This window comes from Marmota monax, unplaced genomic scaffold (genome assembly GCF_021218885.2).
Source record: "Marmota monax isolate L192 unplaced genomic scaffold, Marmota_monax_Labrador192_F-V1.1 WCK01_AAM20220418_F8-fsc00021, whole genome shotgun sequence".
Taxonomy (NCBI): Eukaryota; Metazoa; Chordata; class Mammalia; order Rodentia; family Sciuridae; genus Marmota; species Marmota monax.
Genome location: NW_026695228.1, coordinates 19104773 through 19127174, shown reverse-complemented (window position 1 = coordinate 19127174; position 22402 = coordinate 19104773). Strand labels below are relative to the sequence as shown.

General features: G+C 39.3%; 1 protein-coding gene across 17 annotated transcripts in view; it reads left to right on the top strand.

Annotated features, from left to right (window-relative positions):
• Nucleotides 1–22402, top strand: part of Map4 (microtubule associated protein 4) — a 169938-nt gene that overhangs the window by 127568 nt on the left and 19968 nt on the right. For 15 of the 17 annotated variants that reach the window (XM_046436419.1, XM_046436409.2, XM_046436413.2 and 12 more), the window contains one exon: nt 21189–21295. In XM_046436419.1, the coding sequence (XP_046292375.1) occupies nt 21189–21295 (107 nt within the window). Of the gene's footprint in view, nt 1–10772; nt 12639–21188; nt 21296–22402 lie in introns of those variants that run through there. The other 2 variants (XM_058576744.1, XM_058576743.1) reach the window with 2 other exon arrangements.

Sequence of the window (22402 nt, the reverse complement as noted above, 5' to 3'; positions counted from 1 at the left end):
AAAAAAAAATGCTTCATGTTTAGTGGAGTACACGAGATTTTTTTTCCCTCTAGTAAATATGTAGCTTGTGCTAGTGGGACTAAATATCTAAATTGCTTATAGATCAAATGAAAATGATTTGCTCTCTTCTGGGGAAATGGTAGCCTCAGACTAGTACTGGTGGGCATAGTCTTTATTTTTATTTCTAATAGTGGGAAATGATCTCTAGATACAGCCACATTCTTTGACCAGTTTGCTGCTTACAGCCATTAGCAAACAGTTAAGGGGTTAGATTTTGGGCATTGTCTATGAAACATAGTTCATAAAACTTGCCTATTTTGGATTCCTCATAATGTTTTCCCTTTTGGATCTAATTAATCAAGCAGTTAGAATGAGATTAAGATGATTTATATAAGATTTAGGAATATTAGCCTTTTTCCCCTCTTGAAAAGTATGCACTTAATATATAAACTTCCCTGAAATTAACCTTCAAAATGTGTTTCCTTGCCTTTGAGGTTTTTTTGCAGCCCACAAATGATGTTCTTTATAAATTGCTCTTTCTCAGCTTGCATGATAGAGATACTGACAAGAAATTGAAACAAAAACAAAAACTTACCAGTTGGCCTTAGTAAAGCAGTCTGTCAGGCTTTTGCAGAGACTTCATCATGGGGTTATATTCTGCATGGTATGGACCTATTCTTTTGTGTAAAGCTTGTGCTATGCATGGATTTGTATCCAGTAAGGAATACTTGCTATATAAGTAAAGAATGCTAAATGTTATTATTTGTGTACAATATACTCATTTTTTTCCTGCTTTAATTTCCTTCTACTTGCCACCCTTTTACCAAGGCAAAGTGAATACAGTAGTATGTACAGGACATCCCATCATTCTATGCATTTCTTTACTTTTGGCTTCTAGGCCACTTCTTTAGTTTTAGCAGTGATCCAAAGGGTAATGTGTAAATTTTGTGGAAATCTAGCCAGTATTTCCAAAGATATGCTTAGTATGCTAAAGAAATACTTTTTGCATGGTATTTCCAAAGAAGTGCAGAAAAGGGATTTGTTGTTCTTGGGAAGCTACAGCTGCCACAGAGCTTTTGAGGCCCTGACTTGGTGAGGTCAAGCTCAGAGTCTCTGTGTTAGGAGTGTCCTTGAAGAGTGGCTGAGAGGAGTGTAATGGATTTTAGATTAAAAAATGTATTGTTTCTTCTCTGAATTCTACTCTACCTTTTCCCTTAGGGTAAACTCTGTACTTAGTTTAAAAAAAAAAAAAAGTTTTACTGATTTTTTTTGAGTAGGTTAACACATTACATGGTACAAAGGAATTTGCAGTAAAATGTAAGTCAGCCTCCCTCCGTTAACCCCTTCTAGTTTTCCCTCTTGTGCTATGCATAGATTTGTGTCCAGTAAGGAATACTTGTTATATAAGTATTTTGCTGTATAAGGCAACCAATTTTAATTGTATTGCACACATCCTTTCAGACCATTTATACTGAAAGTACATATTTCCTGGTTTTATATATGAGACATGCTGATGTATGCCCTGCTTTTTATCTTATTTATTTTCCTTTTGAGGTAGTAAGGATTGAACCCAGGACCACTCTGCCACTGAGCTACACCCCAACCCTTTTTATTTTTTATTTTCACCTTCTTTTTGTTGTTGTTGTTGTTGTTTTGTTTTGAGGTGCTGGGGATTGAACTCAGGGCCTTGTGCATGTGAGGCAAGTACTCTACCAACTGAGCTATGTCCCTAGCCCTTTATTTTTTATTTTGAGATAGGGTCTAACTAAGTTGCTGAGGCTGGCCTTGAACTTGAGATCCTCCTGCCTCAGCCTCCTAAGTCTCTGGGATTACAGGTGTGTGCTGCCACACCTGGCTTGGTCTTGCCTTTTAAATTTAACAATTTTAAAAAAGATCCTTACAAATCAGAACAAAGAAAACAACCTCATTCGTTGTGTTTACAAAATGTCGTACTCCTGGGGCTGGGAGTGCGGCTCAATGGTAGAACACTTGCCTCACATGTGGGAAGCACTGGGTTCGGTCCTTAGCACCATATAAAAATAAAAGGTATTGTGTCCATCTACAACTAAAAAAGATTTTAAAAAAATTAAAAAGTCATATTCCTGCAAGTGCTTCTGACTGATTAAAAAGGACTCTAGGGCTGGGGCTGTAGCTCAGCGGCAAAGTACTTGCCTAGCACAAGTGAACACTGGGTTCTATCCTAAGCACCACATAAAAATAAACAAACAAACAAAAAAAGGGACTCCAGAGTTAGCTCTGGTTTGAAGAAGGTGTATTTATGATTTTGAAAGTTATTGCCAAATTGTTCAGCATAGGGCCACAGAGATGTACCAGAGTTACAGTCTATCATCAGCACAGATGAAGAATTATTCCCCTGTACTTTCTCCACTAATGCAACTTCTTGTTGTTGTACATACTGATACAACAGGCAAAAAATTATTTTTCAAGCTAGGTTTATTTCATGATTATTTAATGACTACTTTGTGTATCATCAATAATATTTATAAAATTCATCACCATTCAGAATTTATAAAAATATTTTCTATTAATTTTTAACAACACCTTTTTAAGTCTGACAGCATTCTAAAATTCGCTTATTTCTGGGTTGTTGTTTTCATTTATTTTTATTAAATGTGACGTAGGGTTACTTGGGCATCTCATTATAATTTGTGAACAGCTTGGTGCATTTCTGGACTTCTCTCACCCCCTAACCATTGATCTTTTCTCCATTCAAACTTCAGTAACAACCTGGCTTAATATATTTTAATAGTAGTAGGGCAAGCACTACTTGCCCTGTTGCCCTTTTTCAGAGTTGTCCTATTATTATTATTATTATATATAAATCTGAAAATTGGCTTGTATAATTTTGTAAAAGAAGAAAAATCTATTGTGTCAATGATGTATCTAGATTATTCTTATGGGAATCAATATTTTGTATGTTGAGTTATTTTATTCAACAGTATAATATATCTTATTGTCAGGTGTTGGTTTATCACTATTGTATGACTATCTTGTTCATAAAGATTTTGTATGGGCTGGGGATGTGGCTCAAGCGGTAGCGCACTTGCCTGGCATGTGTGCGGCCCGGGTTCTATCCTCAGCACCATAAAATAAATATTAAAATTCTCTCTCTTTCTCTCTCTCTGTCTCTCTCACTCTCTCTTAAAAAAAAAAAAAAAGATTTTGTGTATTTCTGGCAAAACTTATTCCAGCATATCCAGGAACCAGGCAAATGTGCAGGTGCAGAGCTTCAGGCGAGCCTGGGGTTCTGGGGTTCGCACTGGTGTGTTGGGGAATACAGAGTTTCTGGTAGGAATCTAAACAGGGTGTCCCATTATGCCCATCCACTTGTGGTTCATATAGGCTCTGATATTTTATCCATGACTGGTACTAGATTTGGCTTATTAAATTTTATCTTTGTTCCTTACTTTGAATTATTCGTTAACTGTCCTACCCCCACCTAGATTACCACTGATTCTCATGTTATCTTGTCCTGTGGTCAGATGTTTCTCAACATTTCTTTCAGTAAAGATATTAGTGGAATAGCAATTGCAATTATTTATTTTCTCTCTCTCTCTCTCTCTCACTCTCTCTCTCTCTCCCCCTCTCCCCATCCTCCTCTCACCCTCTATCTAATACACCTACTGTCATGGAGCGCCTTATGGCACACACACACACACACACACACACTACAGTATTGTGAAAAATTCCATTTTAGGGTGAGAAAATGGAGGCTCTCAAGATTAAGGTCATATAGATAGTAAAGTGGCAGAGCTAGAATTGGAATCCAAGTCTTGTTGACTCATTAAAGTTAATGCTATCGTATATTCTTGCCTCAGAGGAACCTTCCAGAAGTTTTTAGGCACTGCCAAAGTAAAAGATGAAGGTTGCTAATTAGTAATTATATGTATTTTTTAAACAGTATTTAAAATGGTTGCTAAACTCATTTCTAGCTGGAGAAATAGACACATGAGGACATAAATTGTGAATCAGAAATTAATTTTGGATGAGAATCTAGGTCTTTTAACTCCACACTAATGTCTTATTCTCCACACAAAATCTGTGTTTGATTTATTCATGTGTTGTTCTTCATACCCAGCATAGAGCTTTACATATAAATGATGCTTGAAGACATTCTTTGAATTATAAATGATTTTGCTGATTTTATCCTGTTTGGAGATAGGAAAATTAAATATATTGCTCAAGTCTCTTCCATCGTACTGTTTTCTCTCCTGTAACTTTTTTTTTTCCCCCATGCTACTCTCAAGTTCAGGGAAACTTGAAAGTTTCTTAACATCTTATGCATGTTATTCTAGCCAAGAAGGATTAATGAGATACTTCAGGAAGTCTGGGCTCAACTTGTCAGAAATGAACTTCTTATGGGACTGTTTTTTTGTGAAGGGAAGCAGGGAAGCACAAGTTTGAAAGGATGTTCCATGTGATTCTGGTACCCCCTTTAGTTGTTCCCTGGAAACCAAGTAGAGCTGTGAATGACAGTGCACATGGGGTGTTGTTACTGCAAATGACACAATTAGGGATTCCTATAGATAGGCTTTGCCTTTGCCATGCTAAACCCTGGTCTCTTTTTTTAATCTAGTTTCATTTCTTTTTCTTCAGTTTGCTTGAGCTCTTCAACTGTCTCCTAGCAGCTGGGAATGTCAGTTTATGGTAGGAAATTTTCTTAGTGTGAAACTTGAAGTAATTTATAAACCCAGAATCTTAACAGTTTCAAGGCCCTTGTACATAAATAAAATATGCTCAACAGATGAAAAAAATCATTTGTAATCTTAGAACCTGCTACTATTTTACAACCACAGGAGTACCTATTTGATAATGTCTTAACTGGAGTGCCATCACTTAAGTTCCTTTTCCCATTGCTTCCCCCCACTTGCCCTCTCTTTCTCTGGCCTTTTTCTTACTAGCATCTTAATGAAGTTTATTAGGATTCTAAATGTCACATAGTTAAAAATAGCTACCATTTAGTGAAACTTAACCATGTACCCATTCTAAACTCTTAACTTCAAACAATTCTAAGTAGTCAATGCTACTATTACCTTGTTTGAGAGAGAGCATATAATTTTTGTAATATTAATTCAAACTTTTGGTTACCCTGCTTTTATCTTCTGTCTGTTTTTGGAGGGTGCTGGGTATTGAACCGGAGTTTCATGTGTACTAAGTATGTGTTCTACCACTGAGCTGCTCTCTTACTTTTTTTTTTTTTTTTAAGTGCTAAGGATCAAACCATGTGCCTTTAATATAGTAGTCAAAAACTGTACCACCGATCTATACCCCTTGCCACCTAATATCCTTTTTTTTTTTTTTTTTTAAGACAGAGAGAGAGAGAGAGAGAGAATTTTCAATATTTATTTTTAGTTTTCGGCAGACACAACATCTTTGTATGTGGTACTGAGGATCGAACCTGGGCCGCACGCATGCCAGGCGAGTGCGCTACCGCTTGAGCCACATCCCCAGCCCCTTAATATCCTACTTTTAAAAGGAAATTTTTTTCCTTTGCATTCTTTCACTTCTCACTTTTTCCCTCTGACTGACAGTAGCATTAGGGGATTCGGAAAAAAAAATGATAAACAACTTGGCTTCTGAATTTCAGTATTACAAATATGTTAACTTCTTGAAAATATGAAGGGAACAGTTAAGGTAACTTTCATTATTTTTACCTGTGACACATTTACTAAAGCGGGTCATCTCATCTGTGAACAGATTGAAATTGTTAGTCTTTAAAGTGGTTGGTAATTTTTGTATGTTTAAGCAAAATTTAACTGTATAAGGCTTGCTTATTCTACAAATATGAGCATGCAACATGATTTGGACTTTTTGGTATTTAGTTAATTCTTTCATTTAATAGATAACAAGTGAGGTTTTTCCTACACTGTAAAAGTAGATAATGAAACACATTGTGTACTCTGATGATTCCAAAGAGGGCAGATAAACAGATGATATTACTCCAGTGAGAGAAGTTTGCTTTAGTAAGAGAATAGAAACACAAGCTATATGCCACAGGATTACAGAGCAGACAGGGACTGAGCCCTAGTAGGAGAGCAAGACTCTGTGGGGTGTGAATGGGTCTGAGTATGGCTAAGAGTTTGCTGAGCAAAATGGGATAAAGCATTCTAGGGGTTAGTTTGTGTAATTGCACAGTGACCTGCAGGTGCATGGAATATTTGAAGAATAGCAAACATTGTTGTCTGACCAGCACTTAAAGTTTTTTTGGGAAACAGGGACATCTGTGAAGCTTTTTGAAAGGAGATTAGAGAAAAGTACATAATCTCCTAAATGATCCTGAGTGTCCTATGTGTGCCTCCAAAGGCAAAGGATCTTAGATTTATGCTGATTGGGGGTAGGGATTGTGTTTCTGTCTAGTCTTAGTTTGATGATTTTCTCTTGTTGTAGGGGGAGGCCATGGGAAAGTCAATACTATGCTTAAATGAACACAGGCCTGGAATTTCCGAAGTTGTACTTCTTGGAGAATTTTTCGTTTATAACAATGATAACGTTTTGGGGTCATGTAAATCAAATTACTAGCTTCATTTTTTCATTCAATCTGCTTTCCAACTTTTGAAAGTTAATTGGGAAAATCATGAGTTAAACGTTGTCCTAAGAGATGTTTCTAAAATTCAGTAGAATATGATTTTGAAATGGTTTTGCATATGTGTATATATGTGTAACACAACCATCATTTGCTTCCAGGTAATAGATTTTATCTTCACAGCATTCAGTTTGGAAATTGTAATTAGTAAAGAGTACCATTCGTCACTATAATTAGTAGAATTATCAACTTTCATTGTAATGATAATTTATTAGAATTATTTCCTAGAGACAATAACCCAGAACAGTTGGTCCATTTGGAAAGCAGTGTTGCCTTAGTAACTGATAAGAAAGAATGCAGAGAAACCATTACCTCTTGGGATGAATTGAAGACAACTTTATGGGAAGGATCTGGTCAAATGACATAGAGGCAATGTAAAAGGAATCCATCCATTCTTTCGCTTAGCAGACCGTTTTTTGAGAGCCTGTTTACTCTGTGTCCAGCATTATGCTGGTCACATGCACATTTCTGTCTTATGGAATCTCCCAGTAAAGGCATATAAATAAAAGATTATCATGTATTTTCCAAGTCCTAGAAAAGAGGTAGAGTTTTATGAAAATATAAAGGACTCACTTTGGGAGAGGAAGTCTGGGAGGCTCTACAAGGACATTTAAGCCAGTTCTGAATGAGTGGGAAGGAAGATAACCTAGAGAGGCAAGGAATTGCAGTGTCATGTGAGTTTAGAATTTATGTCTTCTGGATTTAAGTACTCATCTTTTTCCATGGGCAGCCTCATCCTTTTAAGACTTCATGTAAGTTCCTATTCACCAACTCAATGTAAAATCACAGTGGCTGGGGAGATTTGAGTTCCTTGCTACAGCTCTGTCCTGTGGGTGAGTGTGATTATGTCTGTGGTTCTAAATTGGTTTATGATACTGACTTGGCCATCTCCCTTCTTGCCCCCACACTAGGGATTGAACCCATGGGTGCTTAACCACTTGGTCACGTCCCCAACCCTTTTTTTTTATTTATAACTTGAGACGGGATCTCTCTAAATTGCTGATGCTGGTCTCTTTCCATCCTCCTGCCTCAGCCTTCCAAGTCACTAGGATTATAGGCGTGTACCACCGCACCTGGCTCATTTTGTTTTTGTTTTGTGGTACTGGGAATTGAGCCTAGTGCCTCACCCATGGTCAATAAGCACTCTTTCACTGATCTATATCCCCAGGCCTTTTAAATTTTTTTAAATTTTGAGATAGGGTGTCACTAAGTTGCTCAAACTGGACTCAAATTTGCCATCCTCCTGCCTGAGCCTCCCAAGTTGCTGGGATTGCAGGCATATGCCGCTGTGCCCCCAGCTCCTTTAAAGTATTTTTCTTCACTGATCAAAAAAGAGACATTAACAAGGAGAATCTAATTAGAGATTTACCAACCCAGTGGTAGAGCATTTGCCTAGCACGTGCAGAGCCCTGGGTTCACTCTCCAGCATCAGAAAAAAGTTCTTTTTAGAATAAGGGAGAATTGGGTCCTGGGTTCTGGCTCAGTGGTAGAGAGCTTGCCTAGCTTATGTGAGGTACTGGGTTTGAGCCTCAGCACCACATAAAAAATAGACAAAAAATAAAAGTATTGTGTCCATTTATAACTAAAAATATTCAGAAAAAGGGAGAGTCATCTAGTAAATAAGATTATCTTTTTTCTCAGTGGTGTGGAAAGATTGGTAGTTGGAAACTAGGCATTTTCTATGAGGTTTTTCCATTAAATTTTTAATGTTTGATCTTGAGCAAATCACTTTTTTCCCTGTGGACCCCAGTTTGCTCCTGGGTAAAATGAGAAAATTGGGTTAGAGAAGCTCTTGCATTCTGATTTTGTCTTTTGCACATACCTAGTGTCCTTGAGTACTGTTTTTTGGGGAAGGCCTTGAAAGGCCTTCTTTAGGCAATTCCTCAGATTTTGAGATTTAGCTTTTTTTCTGTTAGTGGCTAGAATCAGGGCTTATATATGGTGTCTCTTGTAGATGGTAGTAGATTGTTTGCCTACTGTCTTTATCAGAGTCTTTTAGTTTTCTAGTCTAAGAACTTAGGCTTTATTATTTCACATTAAATTTCCTATGAAGGAAACACCTACTTCATATATAAATACAGTTGCTTAGGTTTTTTTGTTTTAAAGTTAGCATCAGCAAGTATATTGTGTTTCTGCCTTGTTAGAAGCTTTTCATAGATCTCAGTCCTTACCACCTACAAGGAGGAGTGGATTCTGAAATTATCTCCATAATTCCTTTTATTCTCCCTTTGTGCTTAGACCTTTAGGTGACTACCAAGATTATCTGCATGGTTGAGCATCTGACTGACATGGTGTCCTGAGACCTCACGTTTTGTCTGATTCTCTGGTCCAGCACTCTGTCTCTTAAGCTTTAACTGTGAGGCCTCTCTTGGTTCAGTGACCAGATGCTGACCCCATCACTATCTCCCTTTAGGTTGACCACCTTTCTGTTCCATATTGTATGACCATAGTATGAAGTATGTGCTCCTTTTTGATTGCTCAGCTTCATTCTTCTGCTTCCTGCTTCTGGGCTTTTGTCAGGTTCATAATTTGCAGTCTTCTATTTATGGGTGGGACTGTTGAGATTTGAAGGTAACGTGAACTTAATTTTAGTTATTGCCTTTAATTAGTCGTTTTTACTTATTTTTTTAGGAGTACTAGTGGGGAAAGTCTAGGTAGACTGATTGGAACTACAAAATAATTTGGGACTAAGGAACAAGCATACTTTCCTGTTTTTGTTGTTTTGTTATTGATATTGGGGATTGAATCCAGGGCCTCACACATGCTAGGCAAGTGCTAAAGGTTGGGGATGTAACCACTCAGTTACATCCCCAACCTTTTTTTTTTTTTTTTTTTTTTTAAGAGGATCTTGCTAAGTTGCCTAGGCTGGCCTTGAATTTGTGATCCTCCTGCCTTAACCTCCCACGTAGCTGGAATTGCAGGTGTGAATCGCCATACCTGTTTATCCCTTGGATTTTTTTTTTTTTTTTTTTTTTGGTAGATGGACACAATACCTTTGTTTTATTTATTTATTGTTATATGATGCTGAGTGTCTCACACATGCTAGGCAAGTGCTCTATCACTGAGCTACAACCCCAGCCCCATCCCTTGAATTCTTGGAAGAATATTTCACAATGTCCTATGATAGTACAAGATAGTGGCTTATAGGCTGGACAACTGAAATCAGCTTTTTTCAAAATAGAGTCTGATCTCTTATTATACTATAACTTCTTTTTTTTTCCTTTAGGAATTTTGTTTTATGGATTACTCAATCCTAAAAGTAAAATTTCTAAGTTCAAAATCAGGGTATCTGGTCTTGGTGGCACATGAGCCATTATATCCCAGCTTCTTAGGAGGCTGAGGCAGGAGGATTGCAAGTTTGAGACCAGCCTCGGCAATGAAGCAAAACTGTCTCAAAATAAAAAATACAAAGAGGTAGGGAGGTAGCTCAGTATAAGATCACCTCTGGGTTCAAGCCCAGTACTGTGTGGAAAAAATTTTTTTTAAATTCCAGAGAAGCAAAGGACCATGCTGCAGTAAATGGGGCAGCAGGCTCTGATGGGTGGAAAAACTCCAAGCCACAAATTGTCTGAGTCCCTCAGTTCCAGAGGTCAAACGAAGATAAACTGTCCTCAGTATATTCACTTGGTCCCTATGAGATCAGCAGGCCAAAAAGAGCAGAGCTTTTGCAGAAGGGGTGACCCAGCTCATGCAAGGAACAAAGAGGCACAGGGGGAACAGGAGTAAAAGCACAAAGGGTTTGTTTTGTAATTAGGCAAGGGTCCAATCGCAAGTGTTTTATAATTGGAATGTGTGTGCCCAAATCCCTGATCATTGATGTCTTTAAAAGAACCCTTTATTAAGCTCTGCCACAGTGCAGAGCTACCAGCAGAGTTTTCTTATGGCTTTGGGGACCCTAGGCAAGTCATTTGTCAAGTGAATTTGATAAGTTGCTATGACAGCAAACCCACTCTTCCTCTGAGAAGTGAATGCCTGCAATTTTTATATTACATTAAGCTTTTTTTTTAGGTGAAATTTTGAGCAATTTCCTGGAATCATTATTCTTCAGAGATTATAGCTGGGGATTGGCAAATGAGTCTTGCTTATTTTTAAAACATTTTTTTGAGTGGGTGAATGTGGAAGGGTAGGCATAGTATCAGATAAGTGAATGTGTGGGTACACATGTATCTATATCAGTGAAAGCCGAAATAATTACTATCTTCAGTGCCCAGATTGGCAGCATACCATATTTTAAATTGCAGGTCTAAACAGAATGCTAGTTAACAGGAAATTATATGAACAGTAGCATTTGGTTTTACAGAAAGCAGCAGGTTCCTTCCTTTCTCTTTCTCATTTCCCCTCCCTCCCTTCCTTCCTTCCTTTCTTCCTTTCTTCCTTCCTTCCTCACCTGGTAAATACATGTAGCACCCAACTGCTTTAGAAGAAAGGGGGATTGGGGAAAAGATAGATTTGGTCATGAATGCTAGGGACTTGCTGTGATGTCACTGCAAGCTCTGTGTGATCGTAGGTGGTGTTAGAGCTCCAGGAGCGAGAAGGGGGAGAGCACTGGAAGAGACGATGTCGCTCTCAGACAAGCAGCCAGCCTCTCTCACGGCTGCTTACAACCAGCTCTGTAAGGGCAAGCCTGCAGAGTGCCAAATGGACTCCCCAAAAGAAATTGGTCAAGCTGGATTTGAGTGGCAGAGGACAGAGGGCAAACTGAATGAAATCGGGCTGAATGTCAGCATGGACGGGCAGCTGAAAGACAGGCTTGTGAAGAATGCCAGCTTCCTGGAGCAGAATAAGCTCTGCTTTTTTGAGGGGAAGCTAGACAAAGAGCTCGGCATTGAAGTGCAGGACAAGGAATATCAAGCAACCTTGGGTCACCTTGAGAGCAGGTATGTGATTTCAGAAACCTGCCATCCCTTGGAGGGGAACTTAGTACATCAGAAGACAGCGGAGTTTCATTTGGGACTCATAGAGGGGCCAGACAGAAACAAAGCCACTACAGTTCAGGGTACGGCGGTAGGGAAGAATGGACTAGAGACCAAGAACCAGCAGGATCTGTATTATCCTGGGGCTGCTGGCATTCCCAGCCAATATGGTAAGGAGCAGGAGACCAGTGTTTGGAACCCCAACTTTCATCTAGTGACTCAGAGCTCTCAGGGGTCAAGGGAAACAACTCCAGGAAAGGAAGAGAATGGCTTCACCCCTGCCTGCCCGATCATCGGGGTGATGAATGATAACTCTGAGCAGCTTAAATGTGAGTCCCCACTATTGGTGGCTGTCACCCACCCAACCCCCACTATTGAGCATTTACCCACTGCTATTCCACCAATTACTATGGTGGAGTTCACCCAGGAATATTTGAGTGCAGGCTCTCACATCAGAGACCAAGATAAGGAGTTGGAGAAATTGAGTTCTGCTGAGGAGGGGACTATGCTCGACCAAGCCCCCCAGCAGAAAAAGGCAATGCGCCGGGCCCTGTCCGAATGTTCTCATCTCTCAGTTCCCCCAGCTGTCAATCTCACAGATAAGTACCCTGAATTCCCTGCCCAAAAAGAACTTCCTGCAGGCCTGCTGCACCCTACAAGTAGCCCAATGCCAAGCCCAATACCCAGGAAGCTGGGAGCTTCTGCCATAAGGCGCTCCATGACAGTAGCTGAGGAGCAGACAGCCAGCTACAAATTGAGTCCTGGGGAAGTCCCCATTCTGTCTACTGAAGAGATACCTTCTTTCATCTGTGAGGAGCCATTGGCCAAGAAGAGAGAAGAATTGACCCACTTCAGCAACAGCAGCAGCAGCATCTCTGGGAAGAAGGAATTTAGCACTGCTGGGTTATGTCTCCACAATAAACTGGAGCAGATTCCTGAAGGAAGCAGCAAGGAAAAAGGACAGGAAGATATTAGTGAAATAAGACTTGATTCATGCTCTCTAGCTTGCCAGGAAAGTGAGAAACAGCCAGAACAGACGACTCTGGCAGGGAAGAAAGAAATTGAGGTCACTGCAACCCAGAGCACTCCATCGTTGCTGTGTGAAGAGACCCCACGTGATGGTATGTTTCTAAATTTTGCTTTCATTGGGAACAAGCAGACAGCAAGGAAGGAACCAGAGTGATAGATTACCAGCAGGAGCTGTAGGCAGCTGGAGTCTGACTGCCTGGGGAAAGCTCAATTCCTTCACTGTGGAAGCTCTCTGGAAGGGAGGTGTGAATGAGAACAAAAGTGAATCTGGCTGGGTCAAGCCTCATGTCTCCTAGGTGACAGATAGTATGGATGCAAGATGTGGGCTGACTAGATTAGCCATAGATGAGGTCAGGGGTAGTGGGCATAAAACTTAGAGCCCCTTCTTTGACCTCATTTCACCCTGCCCACCCCATCCCCCATCCTCCCACTCCCTCAGCTCCTGTTGGTTTGAACCAAATGATTCCTGAGCCCTAAACCATCCAGTCGCAACTGATTGATTTTCTTGCTTAAAAAGCTGTCACTTTGTGTGGATTCACAATGGGTTTATCAGTATTAACCTCCTCTCATTAAGTTGCAGAGTCTGGATAGAATCTGTGTTTTTCGTTTTGCTTTTGAAAATGTTTTGCTTTTGTCCAAGCTGAAAAAGAGCCTTTTAGAACTGGCTGTTTAATATTCTTTTCCTGTTCTTCATGTTTGACCCAATGTTACTGCTAGTTTTCTCTGTATGTTTTGGGAGGTTTTGTGGGGAGAAGGAAAAGAAAGGGAAAACAGAAAGGAAAGTCTTGCAACCTAATAAACAGATAAGTGCAGTTTTTGTGACTGCCTTCTGTGCCTCTCTTCCTCCTCTCCCCCTGCCCAATCAATGCTAACCGGCCCCGCACCCCATCCTCTTATTGTTGGTGGTCTGAAAAAGCTTGTTTTTCTCAGAGACTAGTTTGAGCACAAAGGACCATGACTCACAGGCTTGTTAATGGGGGTTTAAAACATTCATTTTGTTTGTTAAAGAAAAATAAAAGAAAAAAAGTCTATTCCTGGGACCTGTTTTTCTATTCCTTTCAATACATTTTTATGATTTTTTTCCTCTGAAAATAAGAAACGTGTTTTTCTAGAGAAGTATTAAGCAAAACTAGACCCTTAAAGGAAGGTAGATTTGTTTCTTTAACGGAGATAGGTAGAGAAGCTTTTACTTCCTCTGTGGTTTCTTATGACTCCAAGATTATAAGAATTCAGGTCCCTTATGTGGTTCCGTGCTTCCAGCTGTGGCAGAATTGTAAGATCCTCATGGATGGGATTCTGTCATCTTTCCCCAGCTGCTCAGTTCAGTGTCATGTACTCTCTAGGTGGTAATAAGTGAAGACTTTTGTTGCAGGATAGGTTCATTCCAGTTCATTCTAGCTGAAGTTCATGCTGATAGAAAAAAATTCCAAATGTCTGACAAATCCACTGATCCATTCACCTGATAAATGTTTGCTGACTCTGCTAAACACTATGTAGATAAAATATATAAAGATTTGTTCATTCAACATGCCTACCATATGCCAGTCACCATCTAGGAACTATAAATTGTTCTTGTCATCAAGCAAGTTAAGATCTAATTGAGGAGGAGAAGTGTTAGAGAGTTGTGAATTATGGAACCTTTTTTGGAGGAGGTGGCATTTGTGCTGGGCTCCAAAAATTTGGGTGCCTGGCATTGTAGAAGGAAGCCTTCCAGGCAAAGGAACTCATATAAGTGTGAAATCCAGACAGCTCATGTGAGGTAAAGAACAATCAGTAGTTTCAACGGGACACTCTTATAAGGATTATTTGACTACAAAGAACAGAAACACAGGAACTCAAATTCATAAAAAATATCTATTGACAGGGTACACAAGAATCTGGAGGAATCCAGTTGCAGGAAGTGTATCTGGCTTGTAGCTATTGTCTGTCTGTCTCTTGGGATCTCTACTTCTCTCTGCACTTGTGCTCCAATCTTTTCCCCTCTGGAAACTGTTTTCTTCATTTCCTACCTTTTGCTTTCTTTGATGCCTTGATGCCGCCGGTCTGCCCGGGACAGGACAATATTGGGCTGCTATTGTTTGGGCTCTGTGGCCAGCTTGTACTGCTCTGTATCAGAGACCCAAGATTGCTTGATTGCAGTTTCCATGTCTTGGTTCATATTAGAGAGTGAGCAGGGAAATAACATCTATTGGCCCAGCTTGGTCTTGTGAACTTGGCATAGGTGGATTTGATTGGCTAAGACTGGTTAAAAAGACTTTTTTAACCAGTCTTAGCTAATTAAATCCACCTATACCATTGACCTGGAGGCTTCTCTACAGAAGAGAATATGGGCTGAGCAAGCAATCCAAAGCAATCTGTACAGCTGTGGGAAGAAATAATGGGAGAAAAATCTAGAAAGTTATATGGTATTCAGTCTTGCCAAGTTTCAGATGCCCCACTGAGAAGTTTAAATTTTACTACTCTGTTCTAAAAACTGTGGTAACTGCCTATGACAGCAAAATAAAGTAGCCCAAGGTCACCTTTGGGAAGATTCACCTATTCCCAGTATATGAGAGAAATGGAAGAGGTAAAAATAACTGGAATTGGAAACTGGATGTTGGTATGAGAGAAAAGAAGATATATGAGTCAGAATTATTGCTGTGATTTTGATCCTGGTTTTTCTAGCAGGCAGTAAGTAGTACAAGCTTTAGAAAGATAACAGAAGAGAACAGTCCTGTTAATGAGTTCTGTTCTAGAAATTCATTTGTGCAACTCTGGTGACAGAGTTTAGCAAGTGCTCTAACCATTGCTTGGTATGCATATCCCTGAAATAAGGTAGAATAGTCTCCATGAGGGAGGCAGAAGTTTTCTCTTTACATATAAGGACATATATTTGTACAGCTGCGTTTCTATATCATAGGCAATCAGACTTCATGAAGTATTCATGTTGTTTACTGAAAAATCCCATGCCTCCTGAAAAATATTTATGGTGATCTGGAACCAACAGCAAGTCGGACATTTAAGAAGACCTTCCTTCAGCAGACTATAGAACCACAAGCATTATCAAACTTGCACAATGGTTAGGTTTGTCTTTTTTTTTTCCTTTTTTTCTTTTTGATACCAGGGATTGAACCCCAGGGGTGCTTAACCACTGAGCCACATCTAGCCCTTTTTCTTCTTTGAGACAGAGTCTCCCTAAGTTGCTGAGGCTGACCTTGAACTTTATCCTCCTGCCTCAGCCTCCCAAATCATTGGGATTACAGGCATGCACTTCTAATGCCTGGCTTTTTTTTGGACATATGGTCTTGTTATATTGCCCAGGGTATTCTTGAACTCCCCATTCTTCTGCTTCAGCCTCCTGAGTTGCTGGGATTACAGGCATTTACTACCAAAACTTAAAGTTTTGACTAAAAATACATATGGTTCAGACATCAAAAAGTACAAAAAGCTCCACATTAAAAAACCTCCTACCAATACAAGATGGTGTCAACTCACTTTTTCCTACTCCTCCCAGTAAATATAACCAGATACTCTGGGGATAATTTAACTGAATTCCATGAAGGAATCTGAAAGGTGGAAAGAAGGCAGACTGCGTAGGGATCTCAGGACTTGATTAACAGTACTACATTGGGGATTGAACACAGAGGTGCTCTACCACTGAGATATACCCCAGCCCTTTTTATTTTTTAAGATAGAGTCTTGCTGAGTTGCCAAGGCTGCCTCAAATCAGATCCTCCTGCCTTAGCCTCAGGTGGAGATTTCTTTTTTAATCTTCTATATATCTCTGACCGGGTACTGGAAAGGCCTGAAATCTGGAATTACCAACAAACAGACCAGAATAAAATTAACGGAAGGAAGGAAGGGAGGGAGGCAGAAGGAAAAAGAAAGAAAAGCCTGCTTTCTCTTGCAAAAATACTAGGAAAGGGCCCAGCAAAGATCTGCTGGTGAACCCCATGTCCCTACCCACACCTAGCTTAGGCTTGGTTGGCTGTAGATGCTTTGTCAGGGAGCATATGAGGACCTACTAATTGTGTACTTCACAGTCAGCAGGAACTGTAGACCTGATCCACCCACATTGGCAGGAGTTACAGGGAGGCCCATCCCTTGCCCTTCACCAGGTGGACAGCACCATCAGTACCTATAAGCCTGGTATCTAGCAGCCCTCTGTCTATTGGCAGAAGGATACCTTGATAGGTTTCCTCTATCTCCTTTCCTCTAGCAGCAGAAAACTTTAGCCCTGGTAGGTACTTCCCACCCTCAGCAGCCCTGTGAGATCAAACTTCCCACCCAAGCTGCCAGAGAACAGACCAGGAGAAGTTATCTTCATTCCATGGCTACATTATCACTCAGCCCCCACTTAGTGATACTTCCTTAGTGGCCCAAGGAATTGCTTTCAGCCCTTTCAGGCAGTACCAGTAGGGATTAAGAGCCTCAGCAGAGCCAGAACACGGTCAGTCAGAACTGTATTGCAGGGACACTGAAAACAAAATTTCCACTAGAACTATAACCATAGCCTAAATATTAAATATAAACAGGATGATTACCTGCTAAAATAACAAAATTAAAAAAAAAAAAAAAAAAGCCAGGTATAGTGGCCCATGCCTATAGTTCCAGTGATTTGGGAGACTGAGGTAAGAGGATCACAAGTTTGAGGTTAGCCTCAGCAATTTAGACTCAAAAAAGGCTGAGGATGTAACTCAGTGGTAAAGCATATCAGGTTGAATCCTCAGGACTGTAAAAATAATAGCAACAAAAATAACAACTTTTATAAACTAAAGACAAAGAGAACAATTTTAAAAACAACTGGGGAGAAATGATGTGGTACCTTTAGGGGAATATCAGTTTAAATGACAGCATTTTTTTTTTTTTAAACCAGAAACTATGGAGGGCAAAGGAAGTGACACAGTGTTTTTCAAGTGCTTAAAGAATTGTCAACTGCAAATTCCATGTTTGGTAAAACTGTCTGGGATTGAAAGGGAAATAAAGCCATTCTTAGATAAAGGAACACTAAGGGTATTTGTTGCTAGTAGAGATATCCTTAGATAATGGCAAAAGGAAGCTCTCCAAAAAGAAAAAAATAGGACAACACAGAGGCTTAGAATTTTGGAAATGAAAGAACAACAATGGGATGAGTATAACTAGGGGTAAATTTAATAAACTATTTCCCTGATGAGTTTTTAAATCTATATTAGATATTTGAAGCAAAAATTATAAGATCTTCTGATGTAATACTCAGTATATGAAGAAGAAATACTAAGATTTTATTTATTTTTTTAAAATGTTTATTTTTTAGTTGTAGATGGACACAATACCTTTATTTTATTTTTGTATGGTGCTGAGGATCGAACCCAGTGCCTCATGTGTGCTAGGCCAGCACTCTCCCACTGAGCCACAACCCCAGTCCCACTAAGATTAAATAATGTTAGGTTTCAGTTGTACAAAGTAATGAAACATTGACACAGTAGACTATATGTGTATTGTATGTAATATCTAGAACAACAGAAATACAAAGTAATATATTTAAAACATTAAAAATAAAAAAATTGTTCAAGTAACCCACTGGAATGCTAGAAAAGAGAAGAAGAATGAGAAACAAAAGGAACGGTTAAATAATAAAGTGTCAGATTTAAATAAGCCCTAAAATATTAATAATTGAAGTGCAGATGGTCTGGACATTACAATGAAAAGACAGATTAAAAGAGTATGCTATCTCAAAAAATTCATGTCAAACATAAGAACATAGATAGGCTGAAAGTAAAAATTACAGATGCATGCCTGTAATCCTGCAGCTTGGGAAGGGAAGGAGGATCACAGGTTCAAACCAGCCTCCGGCAATTTGGTGAGGCTGTAAGCAATCTAGTGAGACCCTGTCTCAAAAATAAAAATGGCCAAGGATGTGGCTCAGTGGTTAAGCGCCCTAGAAAAAGCCTGGTGCAGTGGCATGTGCCTATAATCCCAGTAATTCACGAGACAGAGGTAAGAGGATTCCAAGTTCAGGGCCAGCCCTGGCAATTTAGGAAAACCCTGTCTCAAAATTAAAAGGGTTGGGGATTTTGTCTAGTGGGTTTTGCCTCCTGGGTTCAGTCCCCAGTAAATGGCCGGGCGGGGGTGGGGGGGGGTAGAAAGAGGAAGGAAGAAAAGCAAGCAGGAAGGGAGGGATCAGAAATCAGTAATATTGTAAATGAGAAAATCAGTTAAACCAAAAACTTATTCTTTTTATGATATCAGTGAAAATGACAAATCTTTGACAGAACTGACATTAAAAAGAGAGAAAGCAGAAATCACAAATATAGAAATGAAATTGGGTATCACTTCCGCTATTAAACTAATAATTAAGTTCAGCATCCCAAAAGAAATAAACCATTTATTTGAAAACCATAAATTACTCAAATGCAACCAAGATGAAATAGATAACCTGGGTAACCATTAAAGGAATCAAATTTATAGTTTAAAAGCTTCCAAAGGGTACACAGGACTTCCCTATATACATCTTTACAACTTCCTGAGAATCGGAAAAGTTTTAAGACTCCTAAGTTCCCTAGTTTCGTGTCCTGTCCTACCCCGACCCCATCCATAAACCCTTTAGGTTGCTGTTGGTTTGATTTCTAATGGCCCTTCTGAAGATCCTTTTAAAATACACATACAATCCGTGCATAACACGTCTGTAATCCTAGCAGCTCAGGAGACTGAGGCAGAAGGATCATGAATTCAAAGCCAGCCTCAGCAAAAGCAAGGCCCTAAGCAGCTCAGTGAGCCCCTGTCTCACAGTAAAATACAAAATAGGGCTGGGATATGGCTCATTGGTTGAGTGCCCTTGAATTCAGTGCCTGGTACCTCCCCAAATAAAATACACATACAAATGTATTTATAATACTAAATTTTCCCCATCCCTTTCTAAACAAATAGCTTCATGTTATACCTTCTGTTGTGCGTCTTGTTGTTGTTGTTTTTTTTCCACTTAATAGGAGCAATCTTTAACATTCATAAAAGAACATCTTCATGCTTTGTTATTTTAGATCCATAATACTTTAAGCAGTTTTTTTTTTTTTTTTTTAGAGAGAGAATATTTTAATATTTATTTTTTAGTTTTCGGCGGACACAACATCTGTATGTGGTGCTAAGGATCGAACCCAGGCCGCACACATGCCAGGCGAGGGCGCTACTGCTTGAGCCACATCCCCAACCCTTAAGCAGTTTTCTATTAATGGACTTCAAAAGGTTGTTTTAGTTCTTTGCCTTAGAAGCAATTCTCTGGTGAAACACCTACTATGCTTCCCACTTTGCAGGTGTGTGAATATATCTCTAATATAAACTTCTAGAAATTAGATTTCTGGACTAGAATTTACCTTGTAATTTTCAGAGCCACTGAGAGAAATGCCTTGCAGTAAGTCACATCAGTTCACATCCCTACCAACAACGTGTTTCCTCTTCTTGTCCCCCCAAAATTATAGAATTTTAGGATTTTTTTTTTACACTATTAGGTTAAAATGGCATTTCATTGGCTTTCAATTTTTTCTTACCACAACTAAGAGAAACTTTTCGTATTTCAAAAGATTAACTATAGTGTGTATGTGTGTTGGTATTAAGATTGAACCTGTGGGTACCTAACCACAGTGCCATGTCCTTAGCCATTTTTATTTTTTATTTTAAACAGGGTCTTGCCAGATTGCTTAGGGGCCTCACAGAATTGGTGAGGCTGGCCTTGACCTTGCAGTCCTCCTGTCTCAGCCTCTTGAGTTGCTGGGATTATAGGCATGCACCACTGCAACTGGTTTGTGTTCATATTCTTTTGATCATTTTTTTTCTCATGGCTTTTGGTCTTTGTAAAAGAGTTACTGATTAGGAGTAGTTATTTATATAAAAAGCTATTTGTCTTTGATATAAGATTTACAAATTTTATTTCTGTTAAACATTTGTCTTTTATTGTCTTTTTTTTTTTTTTTCCCCTTTAGTCATTCTAGATTTTCTGCCATTTACAGAGACCCTTCTCTCACACCAGGGTTATAAATTTCAGGTATTTTTGTGCTTTGAGGCATAGCCCTGTTGAACTCTGAAGTAACCCCTCTACTCTGCCTTAGGCACAGTAGATTTTATTTCTGGACCTGAGTTTGGTTGCATGGATCTCCTCGCCTTGTTGGAAATCTAGGTCACTGCAAGAACTAGAGCAAGAACTTATCTCTCATCTTCCATAAAGTGATTCTTTACAGGGAAAGGAAGTAAGGGGAGGATATTAGATGATCTCTTGGCTCTCACCCCATCTCTTAGCAACTTTTATTCTAAAAGATAGATTGGTGAAAGAGGTTTTTTTTTTTTTTTTCCCTTGTGTGTTCTTAGAGCAAATGGTTAGGTGACAACCTTTTGCTGGTCTCCAGGGAAGAGAAAAGAAACTTTAAGGACCATTTCTTTCCACTGATCATTTGTACAAGTCCTACTTAGATTGCTTTCTCCACAAGGACAACTTCCCTGAATCTTTGGAATCTAAAATTGTCCTCTACCGCAGCGAGAACTTAGGAATCTTGTCCACATTACAGCAGCATAGCCCTGTGAATTTTTTTCAGAATGAACTGCTAGTTAGTGGTTTGCTCTGCTAAGCCTTGAATTTTCAAAAAATGGATGTTAAAAACATTTGCTTAGAATAATTCCCATTTACTTCCACAACTTAGGAATAGCCAGGCCAGAAGAAGGAAAGGCTGCTGTGAGTGTGACCGGAAATGACATCACTACCCCACCAAACAAGGAGCTCCCACCAAGCCCAGAGAAGAAAACAAAGGTAGGTGCCAGAATGGTGATTATTTTTTATTCTTTAGGATAGTACCTTCTGCTATTATTGCTTGAATCATGAATGTAGTTTCTTTTTTCTGAGCTTATTATGAGGCCATCCTCAGTTTGGATCCAGTGCTTAGAAAATATCTTATATTCCCATTTTACCATAGTAGCCTAAGATTTAAATTTTCTGCCTTTCACTATTTTACCTTATATAGCTATAAAAATGTACTATAGAGGTTGTTGCTGCTTCCCTTAAGAATAACAAAAAGAACAATTGCAGAAGTATTCTGAAATCTGTGTTCATGAAAAGGGAATGCAGATTTTTAAGGTAGATCATAGCTTTAGACCCTTACTTGTACTTAGTGCAAAGTTCAAGGCTACACTTTGGGATGTAGTGTTGTTGCCCCATCAAGGTACAGGCAATAAAAGGCAGACCAGAGTATACCTGTACTCTCAGCTACTCAGGAGGCTGAGACAAATTAATGAGTTAGAAGCAACCAGGGCAAGATAGCAAGACCCCATCTCAGGAAAAGAAAAAAATACAGATAATAATGCCTTAAACACTTGCTGATGATTTTCTTTATAGAATTATTGTAGCCCCCAAAGATGTTTAATAATGTAAAGCTATTACTGAATTTAAATTTTCAGATGCCAAACTGCTAGACTGTAGCCCTGTCATTAAGAAATAACTCCCATAGGACTGGAGGGTGTAGTTTAGTGGGAGAATTTGTGCTTAGAATGGACAAGATGCTGGATTTCATCCCAGGACTGAAAAGAAAAGAAAAAGAGGGACTGTAGATGTAGCTCAGTGGTAGGATGTTTGCTGAGTATGTGTGAGATCCTGAGCTTGATCCCTATCACTGCAGGGGAAAAAAAAAAAAATTGGTGGCACATACCTGTAATTCCAGCAACTCAGGAGGCTGATGCAGAAGGATAGCATGTTCCAGGCCAGCTTCAGCAATTTAGCTAGACCCTGTCTCAGAATGGGAAAAAAAACTAGGGATGTAGCTCAGTGGTAAAGTGCCCCTCGGTTCAATTCCCAGTGAGTGAGAGAGAGAGAGAGAAACAAAGAGAGAATTCCCAGTTTTGTGTTCTGTGGTCCCTCTCCTAT